Source organism: Sus scrofa, chromosome 1, assembly GCF_000003025.6.
Source record: "Sus scrofa isolate TJ Tabasco breed Duroc chromosome 1, Sscrofa11.1, whole genome shotgun sequence".
Taxonomy (NCBI): domain Eukaryota; kingdom Metazoa; phylum Chordata; class Mammalia; order Artiodactyla; family Suidae; genus Sus; species Sus scrofa.
Genome location: NC_010443.5, coordinates 20,833,872 through 20,849,147, shown reverse-complemented (window position 1 = coordinate 20,849,147; position 15,276 = coordinate 20,833,872). Strand labels below are relative to the sequence as shown.

The 15,276-nt window shown below is 39.8% G+C and overlaps 1 protein-coding gene across 13 annotated transcripts in view; it reads left to right on the top strand.

Moving 5' to 3' along the window:
• Positions 1 to 15,276, top strand: part of UTRN (utrophin) — a 533,664-nt gene that overhangs the window by 198,780 nt on the left and 319,608 nt on the right. For all 13 annotated transcript variants that reach the window (XM_021072273.1, XM_021072283.1, XM_021072259.1 and 10 more), the window contains 6 exons: positions 3,102 to 3,236; positions 5,263 to 5,412; positions 6,108 to 6,269; positions 6,671 to 6,799; positions 7,779 to 7,952; positions 10,255 to 10,410. In XM_021072273.1, coding sequence (XP_020927932.1) covers positions 3,102 to 3,236; positions 5,263 to 5,412; positions 6,108 to 6,269; positions 6,671 to 6,799; positions 7,779 to 7,952; positions 10,255 to 10,410 — 906 coding nt within the window. The remainder of the gene's footprint in view (positions 1 to 3,101; positions 3,237 to 5,262; positions 5,413 to 6,107; positions 6,270 to 6,670; positions 6,800 to 7,778; positions 7,953 to 10,254; positions 10,411 to 15,276) is intronic.

Here is a 15,276-nt window from a genome sequence, read left to right as displayed (position 1 = left end):
TCATTTCTTCACGGGTGTCTTTATGTCCCAGAGGTGACCGTTTGAAAATGAGGAATGAAATATTTTGAGGTTTTAGTATGGCTTGGAGAATTACTTTCAGAGTTATTTTGGAGTTAGTTGAGAGAAGAAAAAGAAAAATGTAAGAAACCAATGTAGATGAAAGAGAAAAGATGACACCTTGATATCTTTGAAAGGGGAAGTGACAAGAAGAAAAAAAGAGGTTTCAAAATGGAAGCACTCTTAGAATTACCGAGGAATTACCAAGGGATCTTGGGTAGAAAGAGTGCAGATTTCTAAATTAGAGTCAGGATGCCTTTCTTCTGAAGAGTCCAGCTTTATTGCCTTGCTTATTTCTAGATTCCTTTTACGGTGTTTTAAATCATGAAATATTTCAAACTTACGGAAGAGTATAGATATTACTAACACCTACATACATATCCCTCAGATATAACTGAGGTTAACATTTTGCCATATTTTTCCAGATCTTTTTTTTTTTTGCTCTGCTTAGAGCTGTACCAAGGCTTATGGAATTCCCAGGCTAGGGGTGGAATCGGAGCTACAGCTGCCAGCCTACACCACAGCCACAGCAACACAGCTCTGAGCCATATCTGTGACCTACACCACAGCTCACAGCAATGCTGGATCCCCAATCCACTGAGCGAGGCCAGGAATCGAACCTGCATCCTCATGGATACTAGTGGGATTCGTTTCCGCTGTGCCACAGCAGGAATGCCCCAGATCTTGTTTTTAAGATAAAATTAATTGGCATTACAGAACCTGTTCTCTTTTTTCCCATCCCGTCTCCTGAACTAATCATTATCCAGAAAGTGGTGTCTATTCTTACGTTGTTTTCATATACTTCACTAAAAACCACTATGTTTCAGTTATTAATTGCTGTGTAACAAACCTCGCCAAAGCATAATGCCTTGTGGAGTTCCCTTCGTGGCTCAGTGGTTAATGAATCTGACTAGGAACCATGAGGTTGCAGGTTTGATCCCAGGCCTCGCTCAGTGGATTAAGGATCTGGTGTTGCCATGAGCTGTGGCTCGGATCCTGTGTTACTATGGCCATGCAGTAGGCAGGCCACTATAGCTCTGATTAGACCCCTAGCCTGGGAACCTCCATATGCTGCAGGTGTGGCCCTAGAAAAGACAAAAAGACAACAACAACAAAAAAAACATAATGGCTTACAAAAACCAACCCTACATTATTTTTCATGATTCTCTGGGTTGGTTTGGCTCAGCTGCGTGGCTATCCAGCTCCATGTGGTTTATGGATATTTCACCCAGGTCGCTGCTGCATTCACCTGGGAGCTTTACTGGAACCTTCACGACGGCCTCTCATCCTCCAGATCTCCCTCCATGAGGCCTCTCAGTTTTATGGCTTATCTATAGCGTGGCAGCTGGCTTATAAGAGAGAGACAGCAGAAGCTGCCAGTCCTTTTAAAGGCTAGGTCTGCACTTTGGCACACTGTCACCTCTGTAGCCTTCTTTTGTTCTAAGCAAGTCACAAGGTCAGCCCACATTCTAAGGGAGAAAGAAACAATTCCCCCACTTCATGGGAGTCATGGCAGTACATTTGTTAAATTCACCGTAGTTCACTCTCTGGTCGTAAGTTACTTATGTTCCTTCTGCATGCAAAATACTCTTAGGCTCTCCCAGGGCCTCCTAAAGTCTTATCCAGTACAGCATCATGCTCCAATCCCAGTGTCTTGTGATCTGCATCAGGTGCAGATACAAGTGTAGCTCCTTGGAACTGTTTCTTCAGGTGCAGGTGTGTGGGTGTGGCCCCTCTCGATCTGGCAGCCTGAGCCCTAAAAATCTAAGTTGCCTGTACCTTATATCCCCAACCCAGTGGTGAGGCGAACCTCAGTGGACACGCCCATTCTGCACACCTGGGGCGCAGTGGAAGATAAAAATCGCAGGCACATATAGTTAGGACCCCTCTTCCCAGGCAGGGACTGTTGCTTGATTTAGGGGCCTGTGCTGCTTCTCCAGAGACCTTGTCTGTGAGCTGGCCTTTCCTTCCATAAGAAATAGGGCTCAGCTTGCATCTGAGTAGATTTCTCAGCCTGTTTTCTGCCTATAGACATGTGGGGGACTAGATACCTCTTTTACCTTTTAGTCTTAGCCTGGGGTTAACAAATTACAGCCTGAGAGTCAAATCTGTTTTCTGTATGATCCAGGAACTTAAAAATGGTTGGTATACTTTTAAAGAGTTATTAAAAACAAAACACTGCACACATACCCCACACGGAAAAAAAAAAGCTTCGTCTGTGACAGAGACCAGATGCAGCCTGTTAAAAACTAAAATATTTACTATCTGGCCTTTTATAGAAAAACTTGCTGACCTTTGACCTGGTAAGCATACCTCATGTGCAGAGCCTGAGAGAAAGTGTTCTCTCAGGCAGTGGATCTGAGAGGGGACCAGGGAGGCTCTGTACTCAACTCTTTCCTAAGTTTATTAATCAAATGGGTCCCTCCTGGAGTTCCCTTGCGGCTCAGTGGTAACAAACCCGACAAGTATCCATGAGGACGCAGGTTCAATCCCAGGCCTCGCTCAGTAGGTTAAGGATCCAGCGTTGCTGCAAGCTTTGTGGTGTAGGTCACAGATGTGGCTTGGATCCTGCGTTGCTGTGGCTGTGGTGTAGATCGGCAGCTGTAGCTCTGATTCGACCCCTAGCCTGGGAACCTCTTCCATGCAGCTGTATAAAGAAGGAAAAAAGTGTTGCAAATCTGAGTATTGTTTTACCTTTCTATTTAAAAAACAAACTAATACTGTTTCCCTTCTTGGTTTCTCCTCCTAATTATATAATTTTATTTTTGACCTATAATCAGATCTTTGAAATTTATCTTTGTGTGAAGAGTGAGGCAGCTCATTCCTCTTTGCCTGCCATCTCCCTCCAATTGCTCTAATGTGATTTACTAAAGAATTAGATTTTATTTCCCTTATTTGAAATTCCAGCTTCATCAGTTTCTAAATGCCCAAATATGTTCATGTCTAAATGAAATTATTACTGATTACAGAGCCTGCGTAGCAGTAAAAATGCTCCATATCTCTAACGGCTTCTTATCGTCTCTAACTTTTTCCTGCCAACTTAGGAGGTGTGGTCTTGTTGGATTGAACTGCTTCACTATTTGGATCTTGAGATGACCTGGCTAAACACTCTGGAGGAGCGGATGAAGAGCACAGAGTCCCTGCCTGAGAAGACAGATGCTGTGAGCGAAGCCCTAGAGGTAGGAGCCTGCATTCCGGATGGTTCTTTTTGTTGTAATGAGGCCAACTGAATATTCAAAAGAGGAATATAATGCCTTATGACAGCAAAAACTTTTGCTTCCTCAGTGGTTTTCGGTGCATCTTGTGTTTTCTCCCATTGCCTGAAGTATTTATACCATCGTGTCTGTTTAGATTATTGGTGACCCACCAGCTCAGCCTCAGGAGGTGGTTAGTTGCTTGTTAATGGGTGCATTTTAGACTTCATAAAGCACTCTAGTGATTTTCCACATTGTTTTTACCAGTCCCTGGATAAAATTTTGCTTATGTTATTAGCATAATCGCTCTCTTGTTTCTTCATTAAGTCATCTTTGCTTGTTAGACATGGCAAAGATTGTGTTCACAATGGCTCCTCTTCTGTTGTCTTAAGGTGTGAAAAATTGGAGGACAGGCTTGAGAGGGCAGTGCTGGAGGCATGAGATCCGGTCCTCAAGCCTGAACTTGAGCTCCTTGAGGCCAAAACATGTGCCTGAATTTTTGGTTGTTCCCCAGTTACTAGCATAGCCTGTGGCATATGAGAAGTTGATAACTTTTTCTTCAATGGATTACAATGTGGAGAAAATAGATTTTTTTTTTTAGGAGTTCCCTGGCGGCTTAGTAGGTTAAGGATTTGGCATTGTCACTGCTGTTGCACCATTTGATCTCTGGTCTTGGAACATCTACATGCCATAGATGTGCCTCCCCCCAAAAAAAAGAAGAATAGATTTTTTTTTAAAAAAGGAATTCCCATTGTGGCTCGGTGGGTTAAGAACCTGTCTAGTATCCATGAGGACATGGGTTTGATCTCTGGCCTTGCTCAGTGGGGGAAGGATCCGGCATTGCTGTGAGCTGTGGTGTAGGTTGCACATGAGGCTCGGATCTGGCATTGCTCTGGCTGTGGCGTAGGCTGGCAGCTGCAGCTCCGATTTGACCCCGAGCCTGGAAACTTCCATATGCTGTGGGTGTGGCCCTGAAAAGAAAAAAGAAAAAAGAGGAAGAAGATGGCTATGCTGCAGGTCCCTGGTAGCTCAGTGGGTTAAGGATCTAACATCGTCACTGCTGTGGCTTGGGTTGCTGCTGTGGTGCAGTTCGATCCCTGGCCGGGGAACTTCTGTGTGTGGCGTGGTGTGGTGTGCCCCCCCCAAAAAAAAGAAATGTCAAATGTGGTGTCTGAATTCCAGGAGCCACATTCTGCTGGAGAAAAGATGTCATTTCTCAAGTGAAATAGCAGAGTGAGAGACTGAGAGGATTAAAAATTATGAAAGTGATTTTGAAAAACATGTACTTTAACATAAGAGTTAAAGCATGTACCTTCTAGAAATATGGAAAATAGAGAAAAGTATGAAGTAAAGTCTAAGATAACCCTTTACAGCATTTTAATATATTTCTTCCAAATTCTTATGACTACTTTTACATATCCAGACTGGAAGGTAGTACTTTATAGTAACTGGATCAAAGGCTTTGGAATCACTAAGACTTTGGAACTAAGTTGGAATCTTAGCTCTTCTTTTTACTGTGTGTATATGGGCACATTACTTAACTTTTCTGAGATTCTGTTTTCCCCTTTGTAACATGGGAATAATATTTAGTGTGACGATTAATTGGATTCATCTATGTATTTATATATAAATTGTGTGTATAAAACAGTACCTTGCATTTTATAGATGTAGAAAAATGAGTGCCTATTTTTATTATATAATCAACAACAATTTGAGATAATTTTATTAGTATAACGATTTTTGCTTTTAAACTTTGTTATCATATCATGAACATTTGCCCATGTAATTAATAATTATTGCAATTATGGAATTATATATCATTATTTATGGGGAGTTCTCAATTTTATGTATTTATTGATACCACGAGGGGTATTTTTGTGAATCATTTATGATCTTGTTCCTTAGGTAGATTTTTAGGAAATGGAATTATTTAAAGAAAAATAATGTTGTTAGGATCCTTGCTGCCTTTTGCCTTGGTAAATGCATTACTTTTGCCCCTGTCCCTGTCCAGTCTCTAGAGTCTGTTTTGCGCCATCCAGCGGATAATCGCACGCAGATTCGGGAACTTGGCCAGACTCTGATTGATGGAGGGATCCTTGATGATATAATCAGTGAGAAACTGGAGGCTTTCAACGGTCGATATGAAGAACTGAGTCACCTGGTAAGAACCAGGCCACGAATGAGTGTTGGTCATTAAGCTGACCTCAAGAACTTCTGCGGGGGTGGGGGGAACCTGGGAACCAACAGGGATGTTGAGAGCCTTGAAATAGGAGGTGGAGGGGAGCAGACCTTACACTTAGCAGGCAGGCAGAACTTGATTTATCTTTGAGATCATTTCTAACAGTGAACTATTTAATTTCCTTTAAGGGTTATGTTACAGGTCTATATAGGAATAGTCGCATAGGAGTCCCTGTTGTGGCTTAAGAACCCAACATAATGTCTGTGAGGATGTGGGTTTGATACCTGGCCTTGCTCAGTGGGTTAAGGATGTGGCATTGCCAAGAGCTGTGGAATAGTTGGAGATGCTGCTCGGATCCAGTGTCGCTGTGGATGTGGCATAGCCCTCAGCTGCAGCTCTGTTTGACCCCTAGCCTGGGAACTTCCATAGCCGCAGATGTGGCAGTTAAAAAAAAAAAAAAAAGAGAGAATAACAACATAATAAAAATTAGTAGTTTCCTGCAAGATATGTAAGATACAAGAAGGACCTTTTCACTGTTATCATTGCTAGTTATTATTTATTTATGATTCAGGCTAAAGTCTTGAGGTAGTGCTTTTATAGTCTGTTCCTTGGTTTTCTTATATTCAGCTGTTTGTATTTGTGCTGAGTGACTAATCATTAAATTTTCCCCCATGTAGGCAGAGAGCAGGCAGATTTCTTTGGAAAAACAACTCCAGGTCCTGCGGGAAACTGACCACATGCTTCAGGTCTTGCAGGAGAGCTTAGGGGAGCTGGACAAGCAGCTTACAACGTACTTGACTGACAGGATAGACGCCTTCCAGGTCCCACAGGAAGCCCAGGTACTGTCATGGATGTGAATCCTAAAGTGTCTCCCCACTTGCAAGGATACCAGCCCCTCCTGCCATCCCAACCAAGAGTCGGCGAGAAAGGCTGACCTTACTCACAGGGCAGGTTTGGGTTCTCATGGTTTCTATGTAAGGTCCTGGCAAATGACCACCGCTTAAAATTAGTTTTCTAAGCTATGAAATTGGGAAAATCCCCTCTTTATAAATAAGTGGTGAACATTAGAAATGACAGCTGCAAAGAGCTTTGTGCACAGCATATCACAGTCGTACAATATGGTCCATATTATTATACTGCACACTTACCAAAGCCTGTATAGGGGTCAGTATATTCTTATGTGTTGTATGACTCTATGAAACTTAAAAAGAAGACATTCTCTTTTCTAATCTCTTTGTAGAAAATTCAAGCAGAGATCTCAGCCCATGAGCTAACTCTAGAGGAGCTGAGAAGAAGTACACGTTTGCAGCTTCCGACCTCCCCAGATGGCAGGGCTGCTAGAGGAGGAAGTCAGACGGATGTGCTCCAGGTGATGAGGGAGGGCAGCCTCCTTTTACTTTTCAGTGTGTTGGGCATAAAAATAGAATGAGAAAGGGAGTTCCCATTGTGTCTCAGCGGGTTAAGCACCCGACTAGTATCCATGAGGATGTGGGTTCGATCTCTGGCTTTGCTCAGTGGGTTAAGGATCTGGTGTTGCCATGAGCTCTGATGGAGGCCACAGACGTGGCTCAGATCTGGCATTGCTGTGGCTGTGGTGTAGGCCAGCAGCTACAGCTACGATTTGACCCCTAGCCTGGGAACTTCCACATGTCCCAGGTGTGGCCCTAAAAACCAAACCCAAAAAACAAAAGCATAAAATGAGAAAGAGCTGACAACTTGGATGCCTTTGGTTTTCTCATGATGTCAAGAATGGGATGGGAGTGATGTGTTGAGATGCACTGTTGCAGGCAGAGCAGCTGAAACAAATTGTTGCATGGGTACAAACTATTGGAACTGAGTTTGCTAGTTGGGTTGAGAAGAGAGCAAGCTGGATCTAGAAGTTTCCTTTGTATGGATTTTTCCATTGATGCAGAGCCTCCATCAGTACTGGTGTGGCTGGTATACTGGGCAGACTGAGTGCCTGGGCTGTGGTACCACTAAGTTCCTTAGTCGGGGATCTGAGACCAGCTTTTCCCTCTGAGCTTGCGATGAAGGGCATTGTGAGTTCTAGATTCCTGAAGTGTGTTTTTCAAACAGATGAGAAAATTAATACAGTTTTAATTCCAGCCAGGCTAGCTTAGCCTTTCCCTATATCTCAGACTGGGACACTGAGTGGCAGGTAATTCATGACACTGGGCTGTGTGCCGTTCACTAAGGTGATGGGGCAACCTCACTGAGTTCCTTCCAGGAATGCTTACAGGTGCTTTGTTCTACAGCTTTCTAGGAGTATGTGTTATGCTGATATTGTCTGCTGAGAGAGATGATCATTTTTGATGTGAATGGCATGTTATTTTCATTTCTGCAAACAGAGGAAGCTTCGAGAGGTGTCCACAAAGTTCCAGCTTTTCCAGAAGCCTGCTAACTTTGAACAGCGCATGCTTGACTGCAAGCGCGTGCTGGATGGTGTGAAAGCAGAACTTCATGTTCTGGATGTGAAGGATGTGGACCCTGATGTCATACAGACCCACTTGGACAAGTGTATGGTGAGGCTGTTGGTGGTTGATGTGTACAGTGGGTTTTCTAGCAGTTAATATGGCTTCACCTAGGGCTTCAGGACCTGTTTTATTCCATAATTGTTAGTCTGCATTGTGCTAAGAATGGGGATAAAGGATGAAAAATAGGTTAAAAAATAGGAAGCATGGTCTTTTCCTCTCAGGAGATAAGGGTAGGAGAGAGTCGACAGAGAGTAAAGTCAGGTAGTACAGGGTAATGAGATAAAGAAATTAGAACAGATGTGTATATGACATGATTAAAAAAAAAAACAAAGGAAACACATCTTAGTCACATGTGAAGTTAGAAAAGGCTTTGCCAGAATGTGACCAATCAGAAAATTTTAAAGGATGAGTTAGAATGAATGTTAGGAATATTGCAGTGTACAACAAATTCATTCTCAAGGAAAGTAAAAATTTAAATTTTAATTTGTAAAGTTTAAGGCTAAAATATGAAAGAAGAAATTACACTTAGAGTGATGTCATGAATATTGTAGCATAAAAAATCATTCTCTAGAAAAATAAATTTTTTAATCAAAGTTTAAATCTAAGACGTGAAAGAAAATTATTTATAAGGCCTTATTACTATTTTAGTCTTAAATTTTAATATTCAATTGCATAGAAGTTTAAAATAATGTGGCTAAGCATACACAATCTTAGAATGAGTGTTCTCCTTGAGAAGAATCATGAAAAAACTAAAGATGTGTGTTAAGACAAGGAAAGTCTAGGAAGAGTTCTTTATGCTTTTAAAAATTGCAGTTTCCACATACCTGTTTCATACTGAAGGTTGTTTGATTATTTGAAAGCTGGGATAATGCAACTAGAGATTATCATACTAAGTGAAGTAAGTCAAAAAGAGAAAGACAAATAACATCTGATATCCCTTATATATGGAATCTAAAATATGGCACAAATGAACCTATCAATACAGAACAGAAACAGACACAGAGAACAGACTTGTGTTTGCCAAGGGGGAGGGAGGAGGGAGTGAGATGGAGGGAGTTTGGGGTTAATAGATGCAAACTATTACATTTAGAATAGATAAGCAGTGAGGTCCTACTGTATAGCCCAGAAAACTATATCCAGTCTCTTGGGATAGAGCTTGTTAGAAGATAACATAAGAAAAGGAATGTATAGGGAGCTCCCATTGTGGCACAGTGGAAATTAATCCGACTAGGAACCATGGGGTTGCGGGTTCGGCCCCTGGCCTCGCTCAGTGGGTTGAGGATCTGGCATTGCCATGAGCTGTGGTGTGGGTCACAGACTCAGCTCAGATCCCGTGCTGCTGTGGCTCTGGCATAGGCCAGCAGCTACGGCTACAGCTCTGGTTAGATCCCTAGCCTGGGAACCTCCGTATGCCATGGGAGTAACCCTAGAAAAAGGCAGAAAGACAAAAAAAAAAAAAAGGAATGTATATGTGTATGTGTATATTTGACTGGGTCATTTTGCTGTACAGCAGAAATTGGCACAGTATTATAAATCAACTATACTTGGCATGAGCAGGTATGAATATGAATATTTATTTATTTACTGAGATATAGAGATCAACAAAGCAAGCACTGCCTTTGACCTTGTGTAAAGAGTGCAGTGGTCTATTATTATGTGACAGAGCCACATGAGGTGTATCAGGTCAAGATTATGATAAATGGAGACAGAGAACCTGCTCAGAATAAATTTCTTACTTTCAGAATAATAAGGATGAGGACAACTCTGAATTTGACCTACATAACTCTGACTTCCTATAGTCATATATATATATTGGTATATTGAGTTTTTGTATATCTTTTCATTATATAGCTAATATGTGCTCATTGTGGTAGACTTGGTCCTTCAGGGAGTTGTAAGAAAAAAAATGAATTTTAATATTTCCAAATTCCAAATGCCCAAAGTAGCCAAAGTTGACTTTTTTTTCTTGTAATAGCACTTAAGGTTTTTTTAAAAATGTAATTTAATAAAATATTAGACATTCAATTTTAGTCCTAATGTTTTCTCATTTTATGTAGGAAAAATGTTCATATTATCAAGTACTTTTATCAATCTTTAAAACATACTTGAGGTTTTTTTTTAAATAAAACAAGAATAATCTCTTTGTCTGTACTTTCTTATCTGATTTTTAAATGTTACTCAACCTTGATATCATTTTACTCATCCTTTGAACCAGCTCTGAGAAAGATAAAGCCCCCTGATCTCCATAGTGAGTTCTTAGCTGTCAATCTTTGTACACCACGTTCTGAAATGATTTCAGTTGGCATGATTTCACTACAATATATAAAGTTTATCTTGCTTTATTTCTAAGAAACTCTATAAAATCTTGAGTGAAGTCAAGCTTGAAGTGGAGACGGTGATCAAGACAGGACGGCACATCGTCCAGAAGCAGCAAACCGACAACCCCAAAGGGATGGATGAGCAACTGACTTCTCTGAAGATTCTCTACAATGACCTGGGTGCCCAGGTGAGAGAGCAAGGGCACTGCCCACCTCTGTCTCTCTCATTTATACATTTTAAAAATGCATGTTTGAACTTTATGGCATCAAGAATACGTGTTCATTTATTCCAATAATTTTTATTATATTTCTTTTCTCACCTTTTTTTTTTCCTGCCTTTTTCTTAGGGCTGCACTCCACAGCATATGGAACTCCCCAAGCTAAGGGTCGAATCAGAGCTGCAACTGCCGGCCTATGCCACAGCCACGGCAACACTAGAGCCGAGCCACATCTGTGATCTGTACCATAGTCATGGCAATGCTGGATCCTTAACCTACTGAGTGAGGCCAGCGATCAAACCCGCATCCTAATGGATACTAATCGGGTTTTTTAACTGCTAAGCCACAAAGGGAACTTCCATATATTTCTTTAAGTGTATGTGTTACTATTACAGTGATGAATTGTTATATATAAATGTACTTTTTAATATCATTTAATCCACTTATTTTTACATTTTCAACGGCTACTGACATTTCATAAGTTATTTTAAGGAATCTCTACCAATAATAATCTCTGTATAAACTCAAGTTATTGGTCTTTGAATTTCTAAATTCAGTAGTCTACTGAGAAAAATTAAAAATATCAGGTCTCTAATAGATAGTAAGTGACAGGAAGTTCTTTTTAATCTAGCAGAATTTAAAATCCTTTCAGGAAACATGTATAATTTGGGCATTTTAATGAATTCATGGGTCAGTTGTTAGGCTCTTTACTGTGAGTAACTCTGGGTGCAATAGGCTTAATGCCTCCTCTCATTGAGAATCTCTGCCCTGAACCAAGGGAGCAAAAACAAAACAAAAAAAGAAGCAAAAAAAACCAAAAAAACAAAACAAAAAAAAACATGTGGAAGCGAAACCGTCTCATCAATATTGAAAAGCTGTGTAGATAATATATTAGATACTTCTTTGGCCCTTCAATATAAACTAGTTTCTACAAAAGCCCAGAGAATACTAGTTGAAGTTTTGTGATTACTTTCAGATTAGTAAGAATGAACAGTCATGCATTTCCGGAGCAATTTGGACCTGGCTTCTGCAAAATTAGATTCCTGGTGTGATACATTGTGCATCATTTTAATACATTGCAATCTGGAAAACATATGTTAGAGCTTCTTTTTATATCATATAGCTGAAGTTATTTGTGAAATATTACTGTATCTACTCATTGACTGGGCATTTTACAAATGAGAATGGTGTGGCTGGTTTTTATACCAATTCTCCAACTGTGATTAGGGTTTTAGAGTTAAGTCATTTTCTCATTCAACACAATTGAGACTTTGGTGAGGAGTTATGCAGGCCATAGAGATACAGCGGTGTGCAAAAATGTAAATTATTTCTCTACCTAATGGAACCGAGAGAAATAAAGGGAAAAAAATCAATCAAGTAGTTGAGCAAGGTAATGTTAATTTGTCAGTCTGAAGTATTACGAAGGGTATATGTAATACTTTAAGAGTGTATGTAGGAGCTCCCTTGTGGTGCAGTGGGTTAAAGATCTGGTGGTGTCACTGTAGTGGCTCTGGCAGCTACTATGGTGCAGTTCAGTCCTTGGCCCAGGGACTTCCACATGATGCAGGAAAGGCCAAAAAAAAAGTGTATGTGAAGGAAGATTTGGTCCAGTCTGTGTTACAAAAGCTTCCTTGAGAAAGTGGTGTGTGAGCTGAGAGCTGAAGGATGAATAGGAGTAGCCTGGGTGAAATCAGTAAAAGAGCGTTCAAGGAACAGCATGTGTCAAGGCCCTGTGGCAGGAGGCAGCATGATACATTTGTGAGCTAAAGCAGGGAAGCAAGTGTGGGAGCATGGTGTTGGAGCAATGGAATGAGGCCAGATCCTACCAATGCCTTAGAGTTTGTGGTAAAGGTTTTAATCTGCATCTGGAGGGAAATGAGCAGTTACTGTAGGGTTTTAGCAGGGAGATAACATACTCAGAAACTATTATTTTTTTAAAAAGATCACTCATAGCAGTTTGGAGGCATTACAGAGAAGCAAGAATGGATGTGAGAAGACCAGTTAGGAAGTCTTTGTTACACTCTTAGTGAGAGATGATGGTGCTTGAATTACGGGGGAGCAATGGAAATGGTGCGAGCAGGTTTTTAAGACATCTTTAGGAAGTGAGATGAGTACTACTTGGATGTGAAGATGCAGGAGAAAGAGAGATGGAGGGCTCCCAGGTGTCTGGCTTGACGATGTGGAAGATCATGGTGCCATCATGGGGATGGTGCCCTGGAAGAAAAGTTAGAAATATGCAGAAACCGTAAGCGTGTATTGGATATGGTGACATTTTAAATGCCTTTGAGAGAGTTAATTGGATATGTCAGATATTCATGAAATTATTCAAGTCTGGAGAATTTATCTGGGCTGAAGATATGAATTTAATGAGTCACCTGCATCAAGGTGGTAATTAAAGTTTTCAGTGATGATGAGATTGCATAAGGAGAGGATATGGTGAAAAAACAAAAGGGCCTGAATTAAGTCTTGAGGGATTAAGTCATTTAGGCAGATATCTGAAGAAGATGAGCTTGTAAAATAAAATAAAATATATATACATATTTTACCACATTTTCTTTATCCATTCATCTATCAATGGCTTGTAAAATAAAATAAAATATATATACATATTTTACCACATTTTCTTTATCCATTCATCTATCAATGGCTATGAATATGGGAGAGCAGATATCTCTTGGAAATAATGATTTAATTTCCTTTGGATATATACCAGAAGTAGGATTGCTGGATCATATCGTAGTTCCTTTTTTAATATTTTGAGGAATTGCTATGCTGTTTTCCATAATTGTAAACTTGACCTTTGCTAAGAAAGTAGATCATGTTTTCATCACATCATCATCTGAGATGATGGATGTGTTAACTAACTTGACACATTGGTACTCATTTCACAATGTATATGTGTATAAAATTATCACATTATACACCTTAAAAACTCACACTGTACAAATATATATATATAATATATAACTATAATATATTATAGATATATATTAATATATAATATAAATATTTATGTACCTATAGATATATATTATATTTATCTATAATATAAATATACATATATATAAAAAACTACAGTAAGTAGCAAGAACTGGTAGCACACCAGGAGAGTGCTAGGTCTGGGAAGCCAAAGAAGAGGGTGTTTTGACAAAGAGGGTAGACACCTGTTTTGAATTTATTGAAAAGTAAATATGACATCCACTTAAAAATGTCCATTAGATCTGTTGCCATTGGGGTCATTACTGAAGTTTGCAAAGAAAATTTCTGAGAAGTGAGGGAGATAGAAGCCAGATGTCATGGCTTAAAGTGTGTATGTGAGATGAGAAATGGTTTTGAGAATTTGTATGGGAAAGGTAGGAGAGAGGACAGTCATTAGCGGAGATGAGGCCAAAGTAGGAAATGTGTGTGTGTGTGTGTGTGTGTGTCTGTGTGAGACAGAGAGAGAGAGAGAGAGAAACAGATACACACTTAAGTATTTTTCATACCTAGTGGGAATGATCCTGTTGAGAGCAAATGGTTATATATTCAAGAAGGAGAAAGGATAAATGATTAGGTAAAAGATTTACAACTTGGTATTACCTAATTCAATATGCAGAACATCTTAAAATGTATTGATTAGGCTGAGAAGAGTGTAAATTGTTATAAGTTGAACTGTAAATTATTTTCTTCCTAGTATACGCAAATTCTTGGTAGCGTTAAGTATTTTGATTGTTGTGTAGCTGCCTGGGCATATCAAAGTCAGGTTAAGTATCATTTGAATACATAACATCTTTTAATAGAATTCAAGTATTTGTCTCCTAAAGTCTGCATTGAGGTGCTATCAGAGTCATGAATTTTAATTAACTTCCATAGAAAAAATTTTTGCAGTTTTGAAAAGGAATTTAAGAGTTTCTGTCATGGCTCAGTGGAAACGAATCTGACTAGTATCCATGAGGACGCAGGTTCAATCCCTGGCTTCACTCAGTAGGTTAAGGATCTGGCGTTGTGGTAGGCTGTAGTTTAGGTCATAGACGCGGCTCAGATCCTGCATTGCTATGGCTGTGGCGTAGGCCAATGGCTACAGCTCCAATTCAGCCTCTAGCCTGGGAACCTCCCTATGCCGTGGGTGCATCCTTAAAAAGACATACACACACAAAAACGCATATATACATATGTATGTGTGACTGGGTAACTTTGCTATACAGTAATAAATTTGACAGAACATTGTAAACCAGCTATAATGGAAAAAAATAAAAATCATTTTAAAAAAAGCACAGAACATCTCAGTAATTTTTCATGTTGATTATTGGTTGAAATGATAATATTTTGGATATATAGGGTTAAATAAAATATCTTATTAAAAAATAAAAAATGAAAAGGAATTTAATAATAATCAATCCTTGAGGCATAGAAGAGTAAAACTGAACCTATGAGATCAATAAAAAAGAAATGTAATCCTATGGTACTTATTAAGAAAATTTGGTCTTTATATCTAAGAAATTTTATAGCATATAAGAAAATTTTGGAGTTCCCATCATGGCTCAGTGGTTAATGAATCCTACTAGGAACCATGAGGTTGCATGTTTGATCCCTGGCCTTGCTCAGTGGGTTAAAGATCCGGTGTTGCTGTGAGCTGTGGTGTAGGTTGTAGACGCGGCTCAGATCCCGCGTTGCTGTGGCTCTGGCGTAGGCCGGCGGCTACAAGCTCCAATTAGACCCCTAGCCTGGGAAACTCCATATGCCGCGGGAGCGGCTCTAGAAAAGGCAAAAAGACCGAAAAGAAAAAAAGAAAGAAAATTTCGTCCTGTGCATAACTTTCCACTCTTAAGTAATGTTATCATCTATGTGTATGCGCAC